The sequence below is a fragment of the Haliotis rufescens genome, unplaced genomic scaffold (assembly GCF_023055435.1).
Source record: "Haliotis rufescens isolate VD_foot unplaced genomic scaffold, xgHalRufe1.0.p SCAF_1, whole genome shotgun sequence".
NCBI classification, from domain to species: domain Eukaryota; kingdom Metazoa; phylum Mollusca; class Gastropoda; order Lepetellida; family Haliotidae; genus Haliotis; species Haliotis rufescens.
In genome coordinates this window covers 56850356-56877120 of record NW_025963779.1, presented here as the reverse complement: position 1 = coordinate 56877120, position 26765 = coordinate 56850356, and the positions used below count along the sequence as shown (strand labels likewise).

Genomic DNA, 26765 nt, shown 5'->3' with positions numbered 1-26765 from the left:
TGTGTATATACCAAGGAAATGAGCTTCTCGAATTCAGTATGTAATGATGTAGACACTTGCTGGTTCTAACACTGCCTCATTAATGCCTGCCTCAGATGAATATATTGGGATAAAATATTGATATTGAAAGCCTTCTTAAACAATTCATTTCATCACCCTGATCTACAGGTGTCTTAGCACAGTGTGTGACTGTGTCACATTTTTGCTTTATTCAATTCATATCACGGCAGAGAACACCAAAACTAGGCTTTCCACATTTAACCCATGTGGAACCAGAACCCAAGTATTCATCTCAACGCTTTAACCACCAGGCCTTCGTTAAAAGGAAATATTTACCTTTTTAGTATGTATTTATAATTGTTCGACAAATCTTTGTAAGTTCCAACTGAACAAGTATTCCACGCCTTGTTGTCTTTGACAAGGCTGAATTGCCATTTGAAATGTTTCAAGTCCTTGTTCTGAAAGGCTTTGTTGAAAGTTGAGCTTTTAAAGATCGCTTCGGACTGAGTCTTGACGAGTTATTACGAACAAAGCTCTTTTGGAGAGGAAATTCATATCGAAATTACATCATATGAAATATAATACCGCATTATCATACACATCATTCATTTATTCCATTCGACCTACTTCAAATTTTGGATATGTCACCGTTTTGCGTGTCTACATGGTAGACAAAAGATACCATACGTTTATCATATGATAGTCTTGAGAAAGTGAAAAGGTTCCGTGAAAACACATGTGCACAGCAACTATTAGATGTAGGCAGCTCGTTGCACTGACCATGATGGTTGGTCTATGGGCCAAGACGATCAATGCAATGTAACACAACATTCATCAATTGCTCGTGTGTATGCGGCCGTAATCATCATCCTACAAATTCAGTTTCTGTGAGATGTATAAGCTTAATTATGCATTTATCACAATATATTCATATCGTAGGATTACCTTTATTGCAGTAAGTGCCGACCTGTCTAGAACCGTGACAAGCTGGGATCGGGGGTTAAAAACGTTCGATTCGTGGCGGGGATATATAATGTAAAAGCTTATTTGTATGCATATTACTGTTTAGTATGGATGGAATGCAATGGTGTCGTAAACAATACTAGTCACTAGAACTGGTTACTTTTTCTGCTCTTTCTAACATATAGACTCTTCTTTCACGTTCAAGGTTGTGTGGTGGGCGAGTGTGTAAGTGAGTGAGTGTCAAGAAATCCCCAAATTGTGCTGATGGTCATAATCTGGGAAAATCATGGATTCGAACTAGATCATGGCAGCTCAAGAACGCTACTCACACTTGCAGCTCCATGACCGCTAAGCCATCTTAGCTACTTAGCCTCTCGTGTCTGATGGGGATTTACAAATATTGGGAAACTTGCAATGAGGAACTCCTCATAGATATTCCAGACCAGATGCTCTATAACGTTGGAGCATGAATGAAGCAGTGTCATAGTCAACATGTTAGTCTTCCACATAAAGAACAATACGTTACATTTACCTTAAAGGAAAAATGAAATTGAATGTGGACAATAGCCTAAAACAAAGTGTCGATCGTGACTGCAATGTTATACTTATAACACTAACATCGCTTTGTGGAACGGGTCCAGAATTACAAAATTGTGTAGGCCAAATCTACTAATCGAGGCAATGCCATGGAGATATGTACAGTCATCGCAGCGGCGCCAACACAGTACATGTGAACATCCCCTCGATCACAGCAGAATGCAATTATTCATGATACCATAGTACAGTTATTGATTCATGTTGTACGAGAAAAATCATGTTTTGTATTTCTTTGAAGATAATCCCATTACCTTAGTTTTTTCACATTGTTTAGAAAAAGTCACATCCTTGGATGCAACATCAAACGGTATGTCATGATTAACTATCATACCATTACGAAAATGCGACAAAAGTAATTACTGGAAAATATGTTTTTCTGGTAGTAATGTTAAACGTTGAAGAACAAATATGTGAAAAAATACGTTGATGGTGAATTAGACCATATTCATCAAAGGCTATATATATGTACACCAGTGCAATCCAAATGTCCATGTCGGCCCGAAAGTCACTTCCTTTCCGTTGGGTGATTCGATAAATGTTTTCACGAATACGACGCTGATGAGAGTCTTGAAGGAGGTGCATAACAGTCCCGTGGGGTCGGTTAAATAGACTATTGATTGAAGCAACTGCAGACAAATTAAACGTCCTCGTTCTTACCATGGGCAGAAAAAAACGCCTAATCCCATGCACAGAAAAGTGTGTGAGTTACGTTGTAAATTGACCGAATGTTCCGATGCGAAGGTATGTGTATGCAGTATAGTAACCTTTAGAAAGTTACCAGTAACTGGATGGATGTTATTCCCTCACAGCATTTTTTCACAAGATGATCAGATAATACTCACGGCATCATTTCCATCTGGATCCAGATAAGCTAGATAAGCGAGTCCAAAATAGGCATCACACATGTTATAGTGATTTCATACGCCAATCGATTTATCAATATTGTCGTATTGCGTGGTGACGTCATAGGAGGTGATGACATCACAGATAATAACTTTTGCCTTTTATGTTTCTCGACACGGATCTATAAACACAACACTTCTACTCCGCGAAAGTAATATGCTGACGTTTATAACACTATTCGTTTGTGTATCATACCTTTTTTTACGAAATCGTCATCCTTCGTTCTTGCTCGGGACATTTCTTGCACTCAAGCTTTAGTTTCAAGAAATTCATTCTAACGCAAACAATAAGTGTTGACAGCAATGTGTACTGCTTACTGCAGAAATAACCACTATGAAATAAGCATGAAGGTAAAAAGGATGCAATTTACATGTATGAATATATAGGAGTTTATATTAGGTTATACAGACTAGTCATGAACGTTGAATATCGATGGCTGTTTTTTACAACCAAGATACAATATTAATGTAAGTGATAAACACTAACGAAAGCATTAATTCAACAATTCAGAGATGTAAAGTATTTCACACTCTCTGGCTACTAACAGGAATATATTTAAAAGAAATCTAATGTATATCAACATCCTTTAGCAATTAGTGTCAAAGAACTACACTTAAGATTGATATAAGTGTCTGTGATTGCTCATCTAATAAAGATTCGATTATCTTTACATCTGTCAAGTTGTTTTAAGATTCACCATTTGGAGAGGTATCTCGACCATTAAAGCTAAGAGTTACACTTTTAGTTGCTCATCACTGGTGCATGCTGACAATATCTGAAATACCTCAGACTTACAAACACACCTATACATGACATGTATAACATATAGTGAAAGATTTCGTCCAGGGTAAACTAACGGGATAGGTATCCTGCTACGATAATAACCATGTATTGGTGTTGAGAATAAATATGAAATTAATGCATGTAAAAAGCAGATTTAAACGTCCAAGACACCAGCTCAAATATCCACCAAAAAGTAACATTGCTTGTCTTGAAATATCAGCTTGCTCATGTTTAGAAAAAACTACATCGTTAAAACTATCTCACCACTGGATTTCATGTTGTCCAAAACATGAAAGTATTACAATTAATAAGTTCCAACTGTTAGTCATGTGGATGAGTCAAAGATTAACCAGTACTTGTCTTTCGACCAAAGGGTCCTTATAATATTTTGTCATTTTCTAATTTGACTGTTTTTATTGTATGTTCTTTGATTTCGGAATATATAACACGACAAACCATTTCAATCTCTCTGGCAATGTCACGGTATAGCAAGAGTAACATACTACTTTTTTCAAGGAGGTGCCCATTCAAGGAGGAGTGGTCGTTTAAAAGTCTATTAAAAGATGTGATACCAAGTATAATTGTATATCAAAGACGTGTCTCTGAAGTATGAGGCCGAATGGTTAGAAACATGCTGTTTGCTTTCAAAAAATGAGAGACCACCTATATGCTGTTCTTACTTTTTTGCTCTTGCTTATATTAATCACATCAAAACTATCAACTTTAAACGTTAAAATACAATTTAAAAAAGTGCCATGATAGGTCAACCCGTGCTTCACTTTTAAGTCTCAAGTGTGAAATAGAAAACTACGCCTTTATCAACATCTATGAAACCGAGTGTTTATAAGTATATAAGAAACTGCCTCATAAACCGATTGGTAATGTAAATGCGGTAACTGCAGCATCTACATTCGGCTTTTATGGAGAATGTATCGATTTTAATGGACAGTCGGTACTGTCGCCTTCACCCAATTTCGCAGCTCCGATATGATAAGGTGCAAGAACCTGGACGTGCAACTTTGACCTTTGCTTCCATTGGATGGTCATTACTGCGTAAACTAAAGACTATTTACGACTTTCATTCCACAGTATGTTGCTGTGTAAATAGAGATCATCAATTCATAACACAATGACCGAGGTTCCTCGATACACATCAATAGCTCTCAACCAAATATTTGTTTCTTTGTTTTCATTTTGCTCACCTACTCCGAAACAGACAAGTTTCCATTTGCTTTTTTCAGCCCGTTAGCCGGGCAAATTGGGATTCCCTCATAATTAAACTGGTCTCGAGAACAAATCGTTGGTATATGAAACCAGCTATAGGCGTCCACGAGAAACCTTCAAATCGGTCATCGATAGTCGTAATTCAGCTCTTCCTGGCGCAATCTGAGTTTCAGAAGTCTGTCCTAATTACTCTATTTATCAACTATAGGCAAACGGTGATTCCTGGCTAATATCCTGCTCATTATTGGTACGTTGTGGTCGTAAGGTGGCGGGTATTTCATCAGGGCTAATCACGCTGTCCTACAGCCTTATAATAGCCCCTGTCTAGCTTCCTGCATAATATACATAGCTCCTTCGACCAAGTTAGCAGCGAAAAGCTCTCCCTAGATTTAAGCTGAATAGCATGGCGTTCGTGAATATTGCATCGCAAGGAGTTACTGTAACCAAATTTTCAAATTAATCAAAACGTAAATGCCCGTGCAAAATGGTTACAGTTCTGTCTGTAACACTGTAACAATTCGGTGTAGTTCATCAGGCTGTTCGGTGCTGATAATTTCTGTTAGCATTTTTTGCAAACTGTTTGTTCAAACGTACAATGACCTATCCGACATTTGGTGTGTGTATACCGTGGTGGCTGCTTGGCGTGGATGTGGAGAAGCGATACACCCTGCAAGAACATTGAATAAACAGTGTGAGAATAGTCCGAATGGACGAACTGATCCATTAAAAGTGTTTTTCACATTCAAGCCACCGATGCCATTTCGTGGATGATTACACTTGTTGGTAAAGATTGTATACTTTATCAAGCCAGGGATTCAGGTTCACACTCTAGTTAACAGTTGATGATTTCTCTCATCTAAGTAAACCAAATGATGAGATAACTGTATTAGCTAGGATCACGATTTGCTTGAAGTAAGCTTTCCTTTAGCAAGTATATAACGTTAGCTTCTGAATGTCAATATTTACACGAACCTTCAAGTGAATAATCTAAAAATCCCTTGTACAGTGTCATTCTTGGTCTTTATCATGTCAGTCTTCAAAATCAATATCAAGCATTTCAGTTTGTTTCGACAATTTCCCACAAATAAATCAATCATCGGTTAAATGGATGCCAGGTTCTGATCCAGAAAAAAAGAAGTGCATGTTCTTAATTTGCTTGTTTACTGATATAGATATGTATGAACATGATATAACCTTATACTCGAACATATATTTCATTATGTTATTTAGTATGTCCAGTGGTGAATTATCTCTGACATGTTGCTGCCTGGACAGTTTTCTATCCAATAGTCTCTCTGTCTGTTTGTTATAAATGCGATGGATACTCACCTCTGTCTGTGGTAGAAAGTCAGACCTGAAAAAAATAACTGGCCTTTGGAGGATTAACACGTAAACCAGTCGGCGCTTTTTGTAGATTGGCCGTGGTCTCCTCTACAGTAAACACACGCCCACGGCCCATATTCACGTCCAGATCGCCGTTATACTTCAGCCATAACTACAAAGTTATGTTTTATAACAAACATTAAACATGCTTTAACTCATAATAAGACGTTGCAATATTTCCGTTCCTTTAAAATCGACAAGAGGTTTTGGTACTTAGTGCTGGAACGACGTTGAATGAGACAGAAAAGCAATTTAGTTGAGAAAAGTGTAAGAAAGTTCGCCATGTTGATTTTTGTTTACAAACTTGTATTCAGAAAAAAGCCATATGTTCCGGGGGCACATGGTTTGAAATGCATGTAGCTTCGGGTCAATATCTATACATACAACTCAGTAAAACTACTGGCAATTTACTGTCATACAGATACTGTTTGATGTCCTTGAACTGATACATTTCAAAGTGCCATGTCATACGAATAGTACAAATGTTGCCATTGATTGACACATTTCCAGCTACGCTTTAAGTTAGAAATAACAAATACACATGTCTTCCTCGAGAAGTGCCCAGGTATGAAAAACCTAAAGAAGTATCTATTCTGTCTGTTGTGATGCCACAACGTCATCAGGACGACGTCATCGTCACGTGGGTTTACGTGAACCTTTATAGCAGCATTATTATTCACGTGTTTTTAAAATATAAGTTGGTCAAATATGTAAACACCACATGAACACTCTGCTTGATAGTTCCCACAGGAAGGTCTGTGACAAAGGACAAGGTTTTTTTAATATATACATCTTTTCTTTTCAATACTCATTTGAAATGTTAAAGAATATAACACTTTTTTCATGAAACATAATAATTGTTTTCTTTTATAAAGACATGTTACTTATTGGGAGGCCCGTGAAGATCCGGGGTAGAATAGGTCTTCAGCAACCCATGCTTGTCGTAAAAGGCGACTGTGCTTGTCGTAAGAGACGACTAACGGGACCGGGTGGTCAGGCTCGCTGACTTGGTTGATGCATGTCCTCGATCCCAATTGCGTGGATCGATGCTCATGATATTAATCACGGGATTGTCTGGTCCAAACTCGATTATTTACAGACCGCCGTCATATACCTGGAATATTAGTGAGTGCGGCGTTAAACATCAAACCAACCAACCAACCAACCAACCAACTTATTGGGAAAGTACATCGCGGTCCTTGACCATGTTGACGTGACGTTAGGCCACACGGCGAATATGGAAATGTTTACATAGTCCTGAGACTGAATGATGAGTTGGGTACAAACGGGTTCCTGCAAATATACACACACACCGCACTTGTGAATCGCGAGGGAGAACAAAGAAGAGATTAGCATCCTCTGCTACTGTGTTACACATCCAAGGATCATTCGATTGTTTCTTCATGTTAAGAGTATGCAACGCTTGCATCTCATATTCTATCCAGCGATGCCTTCATGGGTGCCACTGCCTCTGGCATTTGCGATCGCTTGCTGGTTTTCAGAACGACTTTATTTCACCCGAGGATACACCTGTCAATATTAGTTCAGGACTTGCACTCTTTGAAAATGTCGTCCTTCTCCTATTTCCTTGACTTCTGAAGTCAACTGTATGATGGCCTTAACCTCTATTCACGACGGGTGGATGACCCTGTTCTGTCACCGTTGAGTGTGGGCTTTGAATTTGTCGGTTTCAATATTTGCTCTTCCCAAAGGCACTAACAATCTTAATGTGTGTGTGTGTGTGTGTGTGTGTGTGTGTGTGTGTGTGTGTGTGTGTGTGTGTTTGTTTGAGCGATTATATATTCTGTGTGTCTGTATGTGGCTTGTACTTGTAATATCATCCTATCACGAGGAAGGTCTCAGCATTCAAATGAGCATCATCACATGTTCATAATAATACTTACTGCAAATAGGTGTCAATAGTACAAGGTCCCTAGTTCCCTTTTCTCCAAGTTCCGTTTTATCAATGGTCTCTAAAAGTAGTGAAGCCTTTACAACACATAGCTAGACTCTATAAAATGTCCAATATGGAAAACAAAATCACGAGAGACAGATCTTGCGTACAGGGATGGAAATTTTTATATTTAGTATAACATTTTTTTATATTAAGGAACACAGACCCCATAAACCGTACTCTCTCTCCAATGGTTGTCTTCGTCGATGAAAAGCCTTATTTACATGTCTTGATTTCCACTTCCAATTTAGTCAATACGTAAATGAGCATTTGCATTAGTACAAACTTATATCGATCTGTGATGTGTGCATCTAAATCAAACCTTGTGCTGCCGAATAGACTTACATGTACAAGAACCACGAGGACCGTTTGCCGTCAATTCAACCGTAGGCAGTCGTTAAGAGTCAAAATCTTTAACGTCTCTTTCGCTCAGATTCACCACACCAATGGACAAATGCCACGGTCGTATATCTGTAGCTATTCGAGGTTTTGCTTTCATGTCACTGTTAGACCTTTCCAAATTTTCATCAGGACATTGATATTCTGAATTTCACTACAGTGCGATGAATGCAGTTTATCCATCCAGCTGAATCAGGTACATTCGGTCTGGCTGTGAGTTTATACACATTGCTCTTTTTTCAAATATCCATCTTTATGTGATTATATTGCCTGTACAAATGTTACGAAAGGTAGTATTTTATATTATATTATCATTACTTGTTGTAGATCAAGTTGCTATGTACTTCGTGACAGCATTATTATTACTTCATCCCTGAGACCAACAGTCGTGAAGTTTGCCGCTCGGATCATCTCGTTCTTATGACTGGATAACATCGAAATGAAATCGTTTGTGACAGTAAATACATCAGCTCTCATACACTGTGTTTAAGAGTTGTAAAGGCGAACTGCCATTTCTGCATCACAGTCGATCGATGTTTTCCCCGAAAGAATATATAGATGATACTTTATTCACAGAGATACATTGCATTTGATATACCTTAAGCTGGACTTCTACATGATAGTTTTTGCAAATATGAAAAGATAATAACTGTTCCACGGGGCAATACGTATTGCCTATATATGTAAAAGACATAGATATAGCAATAAGATAAGATACGCTGCTTTCTTTTATGTTGATATTAGATTAGCTGAAAGTTGGATCAACTTACAAACTAATCGAATGCATATCAATTTAGCAGTCCACAGAAAGATTTTAGTGATCACTAAGCCGCCAATATATTATTCTGTCCTTATGTCTAGATGGAGTTATTATTATCGAGATATGGTGAAATGAGCGCTCAGCGGAAGCCTTGAAAGCAAGCGAAATGTACTGATAAATTAAGTTGTCTACCTACTTCATACACTGTCGTGCTTAATGACTCATTGTCATATTTCGTGCAACTTAAATGAGCACGATTCAGACATCGGGGTTTTGTTTTTGGGGCCATAATTCAATGTTTATTACCATCCATCCAGTTGGAAGAATATATTCACCAGCTCCATGTATATTCTTCCTATGTCAAAATGGCATGATTCCAATTTCCAGCAGTCAACTTTCACTTTATGTCGGGCAATATTCCTGCAGTTTACATTTCACAACTTTTGAGGTAAAATCGAACATGCTCTTTCAACCAAGATTTCAAAGAGCTTCATACGACTCTTACTCAGAAGGCCTCAGTAAAGCTTTTCAAAACTTTTATGGAGACACACATTTGACCAATCAGTGACAAAAATTATGTCTGTTAGTATTCGATAGTTTTACCATGTTTTTTCAGGTGATCTTGCCTTTGCATGTTTTTGTGACGGGTGCCATCGATGAGGTGCAAGCGTGACATTTCGAAAGCGAGGTCATATTTGCCATGTTTTTCCTGAACCTTGTCAGTCACATTGGTGTCAAAAGGGACACAGAAAATTCATGGATATAAATTATTTCAGTGGATTTATCAAAAAGGACAAGATCATATTTGTTGGCCTGGATACGTCTAAGGCTGTAAATGGGCCAATTCCAAAGACTTTTATATTTATCATTTTCCATGACGCCCTCTACATATTCCGGGTCGTACCATGGATGGACCCCTGTGTCAAAACCATAAGCATGGCGAAGACGGTAATAAAATGATCGAGCTACACCATCATGTCGCTTAAGATACTGTATTTATTATTATTATTATTATTATTATTATTATTATCATTATTATTATTATAGGGTTGAATTGAATGTATGTATGTGGGGGATATTTGCCTTTCGGCCCATCGTTCATATATCGATCGTTTCTGGTCTGTTTATTCGAGGTCCTCTCTGTAATATATTCGGAACTCTGATTGATCATGCATGGTTTTATGACAGAGAAAAACGTCATTAACGTTCTTTTAAATAGGTTTTATGGTTGCATATTTCTTTGTAAATCCAATATGGCTACGTCATAGATAAATAAGAGTAGTGATTTATCACCTTGAATTTTATGTATGTTTAGTTGGGGGGCGATTAAGGTTACTGGTTACTTCGAACGACGTGAACTGCATGTAGAATATCTTGCAGTACCTATTCTAGTTTCTAAATTGATATGTCAACGTACACGAGCAAAAACCAATTAATTACCAGTGACATTATTACTCGTGTTGCAATGTTATGAAATGCAATGACCAGAGAATATGTCAAGGCATGTTTGGTGCATCCAGGGAGAAGTGTGTCGAATATATTTCCTTATTTTCTTTTGTATTGTTCATTGACCGTTGTAAATACTCTGAATGTGTGGAATATGTACATGTGTTACTGGTACACATATGTATTGGATGACAAGGATTACTCAAACATTTATAAATAATGTATAGTTTAAGGTTCATTATTATGTTCATATGTTGAATACACCTATTTGTACTGAAGCATTGTAACTTACCACTAGCGGTTTCTTGTAGGAATGGCAAGATGAACGACTCGTATGGGACCCCAAGGATTTCAACGGGTTGGAGATTCTAAGGATACCTTGTGAAAAAATATGGCTTCCAGATATTGTACTATATAACAGGTACGTAATGAGTTTAAAACATCATGTTATAATGTCGCATGTTAGTAACAGCGTTTATTCGAGTTAAAACAACTTGTTATATCACATAGTCATCATTGCAGCAGCATCCCATTCTTTACCTTTTGCACTTATATGTGAGTTGAGGTGAAGTGAAATGGGTTAATGTCGCGTCCAAGATTATTGTTATTATATAGCGAAGCATGAGTGTGTGTGGCTGATTGTACTAGTCTGGAGTAATGTCGATTTGATAGTGCTAGCCAACTGAGATATCATGCCACAGCTCAACATGAATACCCCCCACTCAGACACAGTACACTGACTCCGAGCCGACCAGTCCTTGTTTTTGCCCCGGAATGCCGAACGTTAGGCAGGTAAACAACATGCTCTCATATGTACTTTAGAAGAGTATGTCATCCAGCCATGCTAGGATTAGCTCGTCGGTCGTAGGTTCGATTCCCAGTCACTGTGTATTTCGATAATAACGCGTGTTCGTGGCTTCAACCAAGTTAGTTAAAACGACCTGTGACAGATTTTTTATTCCATGATGCTTTTTCCGTGGTACTTATACACAAACCGCTAAGGACTTTTCTTTAATTGTGGGGTATACGTTAAGCAGCACCGGTATACCAACAAATGGTCAACAATTTAAAAAAATATATTTTTCGAACAAAACAATGTATATTGTTGGCATGAACCTCCGCCTCGGTGGTGTAGAGGACAAAGCTTCTTCCCGGAGAGCGAAAGGCCGTTGGTTCCATCCCATGGACGCGTCATACCAAATGACGTTATAAGATGCACTTGTTGCTACTTGTTGCTACCTTGCCTGACGGGGATAAAATAAGGACACGTAGACACACACACACGCACGCACGCACGCACGCACAATACGTGCTTGTACATTGCTTTATAAGGATAATACTCTTGAACGCGATTTTAAACCCCACCTCACCTCACCTCACCTCACCTCACCTCACCTCACCGTACCACACCACATCTCACCAAAGTACTGTAAATCCACCCAAATAATGACTTATGGATCTACCTCCATTGTAACCTACTTGTATATTTTCTTCCAGTGCTGACGATTTTACAACCGGTTATATGAAGAGTAAAGCTATGGTTACGAATCAAGGCAATGTTTTCTGGCCACCGCCCGCCAAGTTCAGGAGTTCCTGTAAAATAGACATCACATATTTTCCATTTGATGATCAGATTTGTGAGCTAAAGTTCGGTTCCTGGACGTATGACGGTTTTCAAGTGGACTTGACGAACCGATCGGACGTGGTGGATCTTCAAAACTACATATTCAGTGGCGAGTGGCAGTTGTTGGCTGTGAGAATAAAAAGAACAGAAGTGTTTTATGCATGCTGCAAGGAGCCTTACCCTGACGTGCGGTTTACTGTCATCATAAGGAGAAAGACACTGTATTATCTGTTTAACATTATCTTCCCGTGTCTGTGGTTGACAATTCTCAGTTTATTGGGGTTTTGGCTCCCGCCAGACTCAGGAGAAAAAATCACACTTGGGATCACGGTACTGCTTGCGTTCTCGGTGTTTATGTTGCTTATAGCTGAAAATATGCCTGCGACTTCGGAGTTTGTACCATTAATAGGTGAGTATTTTAGTTTGTGTGTACGTCAGAAATGGTTCCTGACGTATCATATACATTATTTTTTACAATTTAGAGTCTTAGTTCTCCTTGGGAAAAGTGACTCAAATGTTGCCTAACACTGAGAGTAAATATCGGTTGTTAAACAGAAGAACATTTCTAATTTATTTACCAACTGAAAATAGGTTAGCTGGTATTGACCATGAACAAACCTAAAATAACGTAATGCGATATGAGCGGTGCTCTTCAATGAATGAAGGTGAAAGTTTGCATTAATTTAAACATTCGTGTACTCTGCGGATGATCTTTGTTACGACATAAATAACCTAAGTGTCATTTCGAGCAATTTGATTGGCTAATGAGGGTTTCAATTTCTGAATCCTCATTCGAACTACTTTAGGTGCTAAGCTATCTCCTGCAATTACTCTTTCACACACGACGTGCAAATAGAATTTGGAAAAGTAAAAGGATAATGACAGTGAGAAATGCTGCGTTTGAATCGGGATTTGTCACTTCATGCATAATTTGCACGGTTTAGCCTAAACAGCAAGCTTAGCTGTGCTTTTCAGTTCATAACAAATGAGAATGCAATCACTATCCTTTACAAGCATTTGGAAGCATTTCGTAATACGGTGTTGACAGTTGCGTGGAAATGGTCATTGAACAACTCAAGTTTGTTCTCATCAGTGAAACAACGTGTGGCAGAGTCTGATACAAGGTTCGGCGTGGAAGAGAATAAAGAAAAAATACCATTCGCAGTGAATATCCGCTCATGTATCTTGGCCAATATACACTATGTGTACATGTTCATGACTAAGGACACCGTGTGTACCAATTTAAGCTTCAAACTCTAAATGTATTATCCAACTTTGTTGTTTTTTCACCTTCGGAATGAGGACGGTTTTATACACTATACAATCCATATGTATTTGCTGTAAAATGTGAAGAGGTTTGAAAGAAGACAGAGTAGATTGAAGTAGACTGCCGTAGACTTTACACCGATTTTCAATTTAAAATACTTTTATCAATTTGCATAAGTGTCAATCCCCGACGGGAGAGAACAAGTCTTGTGAGAAATATAAAAACACTGAAAACCCTTTATCTTAATAGCAAGTCACTGAAAATGCCAAGTATGACATAAACAAATAAGTTTACTTTAAAAGTTTTCATATTGCTTGGAACATGTATTGTACAACACAGCCATGAGCATCAATATCAAATTATTGGGATCACTGCCTCCACTGGGTATGAAACTTTATTTTGTCTATGGCCGTTTTATATGTGTTTGCCTTCGGACATCCCAGACCTGGTGAGCGTCATAGGTGACACCCCAGACACTTTGGCCTGTGTCCAGGGAAGGCAGAGTTAGAGGTTCTCCCCTTGCCTGTTTAGCTTCATTGGCATACTGCGATTTACAAAACCCAGCTTTTAGCTAATTTAACTGAATATGAAACGGTAGAATGAAGAATGCTTGCCATACTGGAACCCTGCCAGTGCCAGGAAGAAACGGTGTAAGTCATAACGTCGGTGGAATGTTCTCACATCTGTTGAATTGATACTTCAAATTGAAATATTGATCGAAGTACATTGCTTTGTCCAAGTTTAATGACTATGCATTTCAGATCACTTTTTTTCTATTTGATTACGACTTTTTATTTGACTTATATATTACTTATTGATCACAACCTTGTTCGTCAATAATGTTCATGCATGTTTTGAAAGTTACTAATTATCCTTAATGCAGATGAAATTCATAGTCAAAATGGATTTCAGATTCGTTTCATTGTAATCCAATGGTGCAGACATATCTCAATATTATATGCACTTTTGGACGTGCTTCGTATGGCACAAGCGGTAATGTGTTAGATAGACAAGGCCGTTGTTATGGACCTCACTCGGATGGAGTCTTTGTTGTCGTTAACGTTACCGCGAACATTGGAGACCGAAGCACAATCACCGCAAGCATGTTATGTCTGGGGTCGTTCTCTGATTAGGAAATAGCCGGCTATCGCTATAGAACGTGCTACCGCGGTACCTGGTGGTGTTAGGGGTAAGACGAGGGAGGAACACTTCAAGGAGTATCCGCTTATGTAGAATATTCTGAATCTAAATTAAAGGAAATAACGCGACGTCGCTATGTGTCTCAGAGCTGATAGTACGTTCTGCTGTCCACTCTGCCGCATGCTTTGGTTATAGGGTGTTGTAACCGTTTTCTGTGGAAAATTAGTCTACCAAATGAAAGGGACCTAATGTAATTAGTTTTATGTGACTAGGCTTTTAACAGTTCCCCATACAATCGGCGTTTTGCTTTAGCACCTGCAAATCACCTTATTCTGCAGTGGCTGGTTGGGACCACAAATACAGAGCCATGGGTGATGCTTCTTTGTTGACCAAAATACCTTGTGTTGAATGAATAGCCAAGCTTATTGTTACAGTGGGATGTTATCTACAAAATTGATTCGTAAAACTGGCTAGTGTGTGAGAGCAATATCGCACCTGTTTCACGGCAGTGGGGTGTTATCTACAAATTTGTTTTGTAAACCTGGCTAGTCTGTGAGAGCAATATCGCACCTGTTTCTAGACTGGCCAAACCAGTGACTGACACCATGATCAACGACTCTCACCATAGTACGATGACACTCGAGCATTCGAGTCAAAGAACCTGACTAATCTATCCCTATTTATTCTTCTTCAAGAAGCATTGGGTGTTAGGGACCTATTCGGACTAAATTACTTGACACCAGGACGATTTATCCAAACGTAATTTAACAAAACAATTGTTCAACTTGTCTTTCCTCAAGCTTAATTTACTTCTCTCATTTTCTTGGGGTCACGGTCCTTCTTTGACATACAAACACAACCACGTCATGATCATCGTCATCATCGATGACACAATCACAAAGTGAGAGTTCAATTGGTGTTCAGGGGTGTATTGACACCTTTTAAGATTTTCTGTCTGCTGCAGTAAATATACATTTGCAGCGTGCATATTGGCTTTTTGGGCCAATAAGATTTTCAGCCCAATTCATTCTGTAACAGTCACTGACAAGTTCGTGTAAGCAATGTGTTGTAATAACAAAACCAAACAGATCTCATCAGCCACGGATTCATAAACTTCTTCAAAAGTGAGGTTTATTGACTTACATCAGAAACACAATTTTGTGTATATGTTGCAACCATTGATTTGGTCCGTTGGGTGCAATAAAACCCTGGTAGTCCTCAATCATAATGACAGATTTTAATGGCCCAGTGGGACCAGTGTCTCCACATCAGGCCTAAGGTGCAGGTTCAATTAATCCAATTCGTTGCCTTCGTTCTTGAAGTATTTTGACGTGATGTGTGTGCAATATTCCTAGAGGCACCCATTCCAACTTGAAGGTAAGCGCTGGGTCTAGTTTATCAAGCCTCTCACTAAACTTCCCTCTCAGTGAAACTCGACGAACACTCCAAATATAGCTGTCTGTCGATGGTACGTGGACTGGTTTTGATAGGGGATGTTCCGTATGTTCACCTATCTGTCCCTTGAGGTATGGCATACGTATTAACCCTAGGAAAGTAATAACCAGTCGCTACAGAGGCCAAACTAGACTCTGGGTAATATTTGCCTGAATACTCTTGAACAGAAAATGTTTAAAACATGAAAAATAAGGAGAATTCTCTGTTATTTATACACAGATGCTTTCTATTGTCCATCGATTGGATTCAGTGCATCTAAGATTACATTTCTATAGAGCTTAGGTCATTAATTTCAAGTTGTCGATCTCCACTGGTCCCACTGGCATCTCCATGCCTTGGTCTGTTTACACCATTATGATCTTTGGCAGTTTAATTCGAAATTCTATTTACCCTGTGAATGACAAATGACGCCGCGGTCTGCGAATGACAAGTCACAGGTCAAATGGTCGTTCTTCGTCTCCCTATTTTATTTATTTGTAGAGATACGGTTCAAATTCGAACAGAATCAATATACCAGTGGTCCTCGATAGCAATATAAGGGGCATGTTGTAGATTGATGTAGCTGAACAGCCTGGGCTAAATGTTATCGCTTAAGACAGCGCATCGTGTATTTGATTCTAGTATCCATTACCAATCTTACATAGAAACAGGAGACATCTTAAATCTGAAAAAAGTCCTCTGTGTGATAAATATCTTAAAATTGGGAGAGTGTTTGATGAAGTGGACGGCATGAAGTATACGAATCCAATTCCATAAACTCAGAAAGTGTCAGTTCATGAGCGATGTGCTCTCGTTTGTATTGCGTTATCGGCGGATTCGAATAGTGGGCAGTCTGAGGCGGTGACACCGGGGATGCGTAGACAGTAAAAAGGTAACTTGAGGGTGATCGCCTATGGTTATTGTAATGTCTGTGATGCTTTGATCCCTCGCCTTGAAGAGTTACATTAGCATGCCAATTAATTTTACCTTTTCCAAGCGGAACACCACGTAGTTAGGCCTGCCCACGATTTCCCCGGTTTTTCAAGAATGTGTGTATGTTTTTCTTTTAGGAAGTGTAACGAGATAGCTAGAAGGATTAGTGGTGACGCATCGTAACTTTATTTCAGTGACAGATGACGACCATGTTTCGTTTCAAAGAAGCCAAAAAGTCATGTATGTGTACTTGACATGACTTGTTTCAGGCAGATCGGGGCTGGTACATGTTGAAGTGGTAGTGAGTAAGCAGTTAGCTGCATCCAAGTTTTATTAGGGTGGTGTGTATCTACACGTATGTACTCAGAACAACCGAACCGTTTTAGTAGACTGTAAGGACAAGCGCAGGTTGCTAGGGACCACTTCTGCCACGCAATTCCCAAAGGACCTCCTCCGTGGTCTAGGGGTAGAGCCTCTGCCCGGAGAGGGGAAGGTTCGATCCCATGCCGGGTCATACAAAAAGACGTTAAAAGATGGTATTTGTTAACCTGTCTGGCGCTCGGCAAGGATTGGTCGGCTGGGAGTCAGTATACTGTGTCTAAGTAGGGTATACATGTTAAACCGCGGCATGGGCTCACTCTATAAATCTAGTACAAGGACACACACACACACATGCATGTGTACATACATACAGAATACATAATCGCTCACACACACATACACACACACACACACACACACACACACACACACACACGTACATGCACGTCGCTATATAATACAATAACCCTGGACGCGATATTAAACACCATTTCACCTCACCTCACCTCACCTCACCTCACCTCACCTCACCTCACCTCACCTCACCTCACCTCCAAGATCTAACCAATGGAAATGTGCCAGAACCTGCCCGTGTCAACTAGAATTTAACTTCAAAATAAAACGGCAACGGCAAAGAATAGTCAGTCTCGATTATTTCACGAAACAAATTCCAGTGAGTGTTAAAGGCCAAATAGCTGAGAAAATTTTATGAACAGTTCACCGAAAACAGGTGATGGCTCTAGGTGTTCGTAAAATGGTACGAATGTCCTGCTCCATCGGTAGCAACCACAAGTCCCACAACCTGCATAAAAAGTAATTTTTTGCTCGCTAACGTCGCACAGCCATACCACAACCATACGTGTCATGTGAACCATCCAGTCTTGACAAGACAAACCAGTGACACGCTAACGCGTATACTATTTTTGTAGAAACTAAAAATGACGTTTTAGTTTTGAAGCCCACCATATGTCATCAAAATGTGTCATAATGTCATTCCAAGCAAGGATCAAAGAATCAATTGGACCCTTGAAAAAAGCTGAATCACATCAATGCATAAACATACAAATATGCACCATCCGAAATAACGAATATCCTAAATTGTGAAGTGTTAAAGTGCCTCCCCGCCGTTTCAATGTCTACATTCAAATTTCAACAGTCACGAGTGGCAAATGTGATGTGTCTATCACGTCGAGTATGTGCTTTGTTCATAGAGATGAATTTACCGTACACACGCTCTCCTGTTATATAAGAGTGGTGGACAACCCATTTGTTATTTTACTTGAGTAATATAGGCAGCTCAATTTTGAAAAAAAAGCATTGGTGGAACCATTACCTTCCTGTCATAAGATCACTGGAGTTGAAAATGTGGAGGAATTATAGAAAGTGTCCAATTACTTTTAAGTATTCGACAATGCGACTTACAAGACAATAAGCATATGGTTGGTCAATAGATGCGACCCCAGGTTTTACACATCAAGTAAAAAAATAACATACAAAGGCATATCCTTACATAAAAATAACACGTTTAAAGGTTATTATTGTTAATAATATAAAAAGAAGTATGTGGGAAGAAGTCGCCCCAAGAGTGTGTCAGTAAATCTCTGTGGTATTGCTTAAATAATTCATTTATTTGACTCGGGGGACTACACATTCCCATGTCCATTGTTAGTTAGCCCACTAGTGTCTGGAGTGGTTCACATGCTAAGTATACGCTGACATAGAGCACGGCCACAACGTATGTCTCATCCAAGCTCCCCCTTTGTCTCCGGGGAAATTAAACTTGGCGAGTTTGAAACGTCTTTAGAATAGAAACACGTAATGTGATGTAAACCTATTTTAGTATTTCACCTATAGAACCAGGGATGCACTGCCCACAAATGGAGAAGACAGTAATTGTACCACTCGTTTCTTATTCTGTAGGAACATGTCAACGTTTCTTTCTTTAACCTAACTATCACCTGCAGCAGAAACACCAGGCCGAGAATTGTACATTTACTAGGTCCCATGATAAGCTTTAAACTGACTGGAATGTTTCAACAAAACCACATTGCGTGCAAACATTGACATTAAATCCTTACGGATTCGACAGCAGATGCGTTTTTTTCATTTACTTCCTTAGAGCCTCCCCAAGACACACGTTAAGTTAACATTGCATGGGTCAAAGTTAACTTCGTAAATGTGCTGCTTGATTTGAAAGGATTATGCTGAATCCCGAGTGTGTACTTATGATCACAAACTTGTCCATAATTGTGTGTGGCGCTGTATATATGTATCAATAGCACTGTGTTCCCATCCAGACATATGTATGATGACCGCTGGTATCATGTCGGGGTATTTTATGTGTCACTCGGTCGCCACCCCCACGATATCGTGCGTAAATCACATCAGACTCTGCGTAAACAAATTAGTAATTCATGCGTGGTATTAGTTTAGGAAGCGCGATCAGTTTCAGGCGATGTTGACAATCATTACTGCTGATTGTCAAGTTAAAGTGGGAATACATCACGAACGCCCTCTACGCACCGTGAGTGTATCACTGTAATGTGAGATGCTTGTTTTTCATTCTGTCAGTACATCCTAATGCTCTCTGTGACTTTATTCATTCACCTGTCGATCGTCGCGAAAAGCTAATCTAAAGATAAATCAAACATTGGAGCTGTACACAGCACGATTTATTTGCTCATTTATGCTACCGTGTTGGTAAAGCAGAAAACGCTCACAGCTTGACACACATTTGGACATTAAATTGCCTAATGTCCCATGAAATACATAATTATCGAATTAAATTGTCACTGTTTCATTGTACAACCATCCATCGATAGTATGCGGTAGTATGGCTTTTACGTGATTTCATAGTGTTTTCACAAGATTTGATAGTACCTCATTTCATCACACATGGCTTCATCTGGTAGTTGTTTCTCAATTTGTAATTATTGTTGCTATTGATGTTTTTAATAAACTTAAGGAGAGAAAATGTTTAGTAATGTCTATTTTAACATTATATACAAACATATCAACTCAAAAAAGCCAGGTGCCAGTTCCATATTAAAAGGCTATATCATATGCAGACGTTCGAATCAATATATATAGCCACACGGATAGAACGAGGTCACATACACAATAAGGCAACGACACACGTGATGCACGCACAGGATATTGGCACAGTTTGGGAAAAGAACTAAAATGCAGTCATCAAGATACACATGATTTGTGCAGAATATGGATATTTTTTTTTATCAAAACACAAGTGAATGCAGAATGTAGAATACACATATGGTCATCAAGACATGCATACAGAATGTATTTGTTTGTTTGTTGTTTGACGCTTCACAAAGACAACATGCAAAATCATCATGACACACGTGTGCATGCAGTGACAGCTACACGTATTATCGTTATTATTATTATTATTATTATTATTATCATTATTATGATACCACAAATAGTTATAAAGGCACACATGGACAGTAAGGATAAACAGTTACAAATCAAACCAACAGCAACATGCCAAACTCACAGCAACATCGACTGCATGCTAATTATATTATACACGTCAATGGCTGTATGAGATGACACCGATACTTTGTATTTTTTTAAATGACATCTCACATGTAAAATATGATTTCATTTTCAGGCATCTACCTGACAGTAACCATGGCGATGACGTCACTGTCCATCATACTGACCGTGTTTGTTCTACAACTGCATCACGTTGGCCCCCATCAGAAGCCCGTTCCAAGATGGCTGCGCTCTCTGGTATTTGACATCTTTGCCAGACTTGTGTGTATGTGTCACTCGACCGATTCAATGAGAAACAGACGACAGGTGACAAAGACAGATGATGTGTGTTTGTCCACATTCATGGAGACCATTGACGGTAGCAATTGCAATGGGTCTGTTCCATATAATGGGATGCCTCTCGCTCATGAACGCATGTTGGATCGGGGGGACCACACGAACGACAGGATAACCAGTCATCTGAAAGGCTTGGTACGTCGTCAGGACAGCGAGGAACGTCATCAGGACGTGGTGAATGAGTGGCGGTTTGTTGCCCACGTCATTGATAGGCTTCTCTTCTGGATTTTTCTTATAGCTGCGGTTGTGTCCTCTCTTACGATTTTGGTGATCCAACCCTTCCTTAAGCCGGAGCACAGTCTGTAATTCATCTGTCGAGCGGAGAGATATGTACCGATTAGAAGTGTTGGATATAATCTCATGTGGAATATCTTCAGCCAGCCTGGAACGTCCTGGTAACGTTCCTGCATGTATATGACCTGTATAGTTTGTGTTACATATTTTGTCGTATCAGTGGGAGGCAATTGAACGCTTTGGCCTTGAAATTTGTGTTAATAGATATTTCACAAAGAAAGTAAGCAGACCGTTATGCACCAATATCGGATGGATCAAAGCTACCTGGTTTCAGAGCACCATCAATCCGGTAATTAGAATTTAAATAGTATGATATATAGACCAGCAATAACATGACGACCATGTACATAACTATGATCTATTATTGATTTTATAACAAAAATAAGATATAAAACAGAAACGTGCATTTAAGTTCACACCTAAACAGTCTCAGTGAGAAGTGATTTGTACTTGACCCGAGAACGGATCGAGGGAGTTTTTTCATTTACGATTGGCTGTAAAATCGTGGAATTGTTAAGGGTGAGTTGTTACGATATCGTGGAATGCATCGTGAGGAAGGAAATCAGCGTTACGAATGAGAATGATGCGGTTACGTCTCCCTGTGATTTTCTGTGTCCGCCATGGATGATTTTAAAAGGAGCCATGATGTGCTTGATGGGTAGATTGAAGAGTTTGGGTAAATGAAGACCTTCCCAGTGAAGTAATCATGCAATGATGGCCCTACTTCAGTGGGAAGCCGACATTATAAAGCTCCACGAGGAGGGGCGTCGTTACGTGTTAAACTGATGTGTGTCTCGGCGATGATTCTTCCATCTTACCTACCTACACAGTCTTGGATGATTTGGTCAACCCTTCCAACGAACTTACATCAGTATCTTTATGTGTATGGATTTCATATATTTTTACATTCTCTCTGACTTTCTCTGAAGTGTACAAGGTGACAAGGAAGCAACTGAAAGCGTGTCGGGGAAGGGCTTGGAAATGGCACCTGGCCACATAATACCAAGTATCGATTTTACCTTTCTTTCTTATTTGTGACAATGACAGGTGCGGTTCATGGTGATTTTTATTAATACAAAAACGTGAGCAGGATTACCATTCCTGAACACAATGCAAACACAAGGTTATCATTAAGATAACAATGTAATACACAACATGACCGCCAGTATATGTAAGCATTTTAACACCCAATTTGCTTGTATAGAGTTTGAAATTGTTTCGTGTCACGATTTAAAACCTGAAATGACACGTCAGGAGGTATTTAGTATGTGCGACCAACCCTGTTCTTCTGGCTATAGATTACAAATTCATCTTGCCAGGATAGAAGTATTGTCAACTGCATTCGTGGCTATAGTTCCCAAACATGCTTAACTGATTATGCAAACAATCAACACGTTCCAACAGAGCTGAACAGACTGCTTGAATTCTCAGAAAGAAGAAACAATAGTTTATATTTTTCTTATGCTGTTGGTAGTGACTATGTAGGACGTAGGAATAGCCGTAGTATTATAGTAAAGGATTGTGATGTGTTTGTTAGATAGAAACATATACAAATTTTCTTTTTCTCCTGTGCATGATTTGATTGCACTTTATAAATACTGCACATCGTTATCTGCTCACGTCAACACCTAACTTGCTGTTGAATGAGTGTATATTTATTTTGTACCATGTGGTTATTTATTGCAACAGATATCCATTCATTATACGGAGAACTCTCACCATATGTGTGTCATATATGCATTAACTAACCATCAGCGTATATTTTTCACGTAGATAACCCAAAACACTTGAATATATTTTATAGCTGAAGGAAGGACAATTTCAAAAGATTTGTAGCTTGAGAGCATCTCAGAACATATTAGAAATTCTGGGATTGAATCATCAATGGCGGATATATCTATTGGTGCATGGATATATTTAATGCGTAAATGTTGTTCCGTATTTATATGTCAGAGTTCGCCCTAATGACTGTTTTCATGTTATGCATAAAGATCGTTAGAGCGATTAATACATATTGAGTTCTTCGTTGAATGCATATTGAGTTCTCGTAATGCCTTTATGGTAGGTGTGTATGCTATGTGCTACCACAACTGAACCGAGCACACGACATGATGTTGTGGCTTATGGTGTGTATATTCCCAAGTCATCTGATTCAAAGAATAGTTGTATTACTGGAGAGATCATCTCCCAGCATTAATAAGTAGAAAGGAATCAAGGAGTAACAAGGATTTAGACCACAGAATATTACAATGTTACAAACCACAGAAACATATGTCATATATGTATATGTGCTACTATCCCAATGTCAGCTTTTTATCTATACGTCTTCGAGAAGTGAATTGTAACAAATCAGAATATTAATGTCTCCTTTCTTACACCAAGAACAAATACTATTTCTTGATCTAATTCGTACTCAAACGCTCCCACCTATTTTGTTCTACAGTGGTACAATACACCATTGCCCATCATACAGCAACATCCACCAGTCGGACCAGTACCTTCATTCACAAGGGCCGTGGTCCAGTGATCTATGCATTTAATATAACTACGTTCCTTAAAAAATATTCATTTTTAATATTAAGATAAATGTATACATTGTATTGTCTTGCACTCGTTACTTGTGCTGATATGTTTGATGTCACTCTGTCTATGTAATCCTTAAACGTTCAATTTTAGTGGTTTGTGTTGCAATAAATAACGCTACCGTCGGTAGACCAGAAAGAAATTTAATAGCATGAAATCATTAACCATTGTCCAGAAAACAGTTTCGGAAATGAGCCTAACTCCTGTTCTATTGGTTCATTGCTGGGAACATGCAGAGTTTGCTCAAATGTACCTCAGTAACTCAAGGAGCGGCAATCAGATGTACTTTGAATGGAATTTTAGTTACGCGACTGATATACTTACTGGCAGTCCCATCATTTCGTGAACACGTTTTTGAATCAATGTATTCGATACTGTCCTGTGTTTTCTTTGATCAAAAGAGGTCCAGAGTTCTTTCATTCTTCTTTTGCATGCACTATTTGTTCCATAATAGTTTTAGTGATGTATCCGTATCAATCTTTTCCTTGGCTTATGTGACTAATACTATTGCATTAAATGCAGAGAATAGGGTATAAACTACACTCTTTAAAGGATATGAAAATAAGTGTTTAGTCAGTTATTCATCATATTATGAGCCGAAATGAAAGCATTGATTTCATTCGCAGTTTTAGGTATTTGGTTTCTGGCAGTTCGATCATAGAAGGCACTTGTCATTAAATGTCTGCAGCATTGAAATGAGCTGTCGACAATGATGTGTGAGTCGAATTGCTGAATTGATGATGTTTTTATATTAACAGAATCCAACTGTGATTCAAATGTCACAGTCTGTTTGTCAATAGTGTTCCTGTTGACCGAAACAGAAAGATTGAACCAGATAAGGAAAAGTTGAAAGTTGGTGGCATTGTTTTTGCAAAAATATTGTTTCAAACTTTGGAACAGTGTTCCAACAAAGAATTGGTGAAGCGGCTACTTCAGATGAATGAGGTCTGGCGCCCTGTCCTCCACGTGGCTGTCATTACCAGGACGTGAAAGAGGAATTCAGCGTATATAACTTAGTTGCAGGTTCAATCAATGCATATTGACGACCGCATTATTTTCCAAATTTGACGTTGGTGTGATAGAGCCAGACGATTTACGTGATTATGATGTATAAATTTTATAATACGTACGTAATGTAATTCAGCCAGCTGGGTAGGCCTCTTGCGGGCAGTGCATAAGAAGAGGAGTATGATGCGGCATTTGATAGCTCTAAACGTATCGAGGACGGCAACCCTTTTATCCCGACTACCAAAATGCCTCCAATAAACGTGTTAGCATTTCTTTCCTTCATCTATACACTATGTGCTCGCTTTGGGCATATTTCTCATATTTCATTTCTGATTTAAGTCCTAAGTTGTATGTGTCTCAATTAATGACCATGGCGCCCTGACAAAACTGCTAACATTATTATGAATATTATTATCAAATATATCTCACAATAGGTGTATGTGTTTAAACGTCTCGAAATCTGTCTCTGCTTTGGTGCATGCAATGACATTGCTCATGTTTTTATTTTCACTGTGTGACATGAAGTACGCACTAGAATAGAACAACCCTAAGTTGGTAAAAAGTAGCACCCTATCTTTCTTGTAGACCCGAGTTTCTTGAATGGCGTTTGCCACATAGTCTGTACAGATGTAATTTGAGAGAAAACCAACAAAAACATACTGTATGATTTGTGTAAATAAATTACAGATATTTCGTAAACTTGAGTTTTTGTTATGTTGAACGAAATAACCATCATCCCAGTCGAATAAAGGCGCTGTGTGGACGTCTCAGGACCATTTGATCATCGGTTTGAATCCCAGGCCGTACCTCTTTGTTCAATAGATTCACTGAAGTGTTGAACCTGTAAGAGCTGCATCCTTTCGAGGATATCTTCCACCTCAGGAACACCTGTTTAAAGCGGCGTTACACCCGTCACCTACTCACTTGTTAATAGTCGATGGTTTTACTTGAGAAAGTAAATATCTGAGCGACTATGACATGGGCTAACACATCAAATTTCAAAGAGGGAGTTGGATATAGACGCCTCTCTGAATAGCATTTCAGTAATATCACGGCATCTGGGGGTGTCAGGAAATGCTTGAAAAAACTAATTCTGCACTAGGCTGTTGGGAAAAAGGAAATTGTCAGCCCAAAAACATACAGTTGCAAGATATTTTTTTAAAATATATAGTCTCATAGTTTTTTAGATGTAGGTGGAAGTATCCCTAGTCTCCACACAAAATCCCAGCACACACACACCCACACACACACACACACACTCACAATCTCTCTCTCTCTCTCTCTCTCTCTCTCTCTCTCTCTCTCTCTCTCACAGACACACATACAATCTCTCTCTCACAGACACACACACACAATCTCTTTCTCTCTCTCTCTCTCTCTCATAAACACACGCCCAATCTCTCTCACAGACACACAATCTCTCTCACACAGACACACACACAATCTCTCGCTCTCTCTCTCTATCTCTCTCTCTCTCTCTCTCTCTCTCTCACACACACACACACACACACACACACACACCAGAATACCAAATGGTCAGTCACTCAGTGTCAGCAAAACTGAATCAGATACATATCTATGCATATGGGGGTTATCATTATTGTGAAGTCCACGAGAACGGTGTGGTTCTACAGACCAAGGATCATAAGTGGGGCCAACTCTCGACTGGCAAATTGTAACAGCTAAAGTTAAAGCCACTGTGCATTATATTAGAACTGCTGAGCTACTGTTCTACAATGTACTTGTGTTCGAAGCGTCATAAACCCTTCATGGCCCCCCTCTACTGTGTGTAAAGGATACCACAAAGCAAGGCTGCACGCCCACTCTTTACCTAATGTTATCTTATGAACCTCGTGTAAATGTCAGTGACCATCAATACACGTATGTCATCCCA

The 26765-nt window shown here is 39.0% G+C and overlaps 1 protein-coding gene across 4 annotated transcripts in view; it reads left to right on the top strand.

Moving 5' to 3' along the window:
• Positions 1-25570, top strand: part of LOC124131513 (neuronal acetylcholine receptor subunit alpha-10-like) — a 212042-nt gene extending 186472 nt beyond the window's left edge. For all 4 annotated transcript variants that reach the window (XM_048398307.1, XM_048398305.1, XM_046494805.2 and 1 more), the window contains 3 exons: positions 10724-10833; positions 11910-12445; positions 20766-25570. In XM_048398307.1, coding sequence (XP_048254264.1) covers positions 10724-10833; positions 11910-12445; positions 20766-21292 — 1173 coding nt within the window. In that variant the 3' untranslated portion in view covers positions 21293-25570. The remainder of the gene's footprint in view (positions 1-10723; positions 10834-11909; positions 12446-20765) is intronic.
• The last annotated feature ends 1195 nt before the right edge of the window (positions 25571-26765 follow it).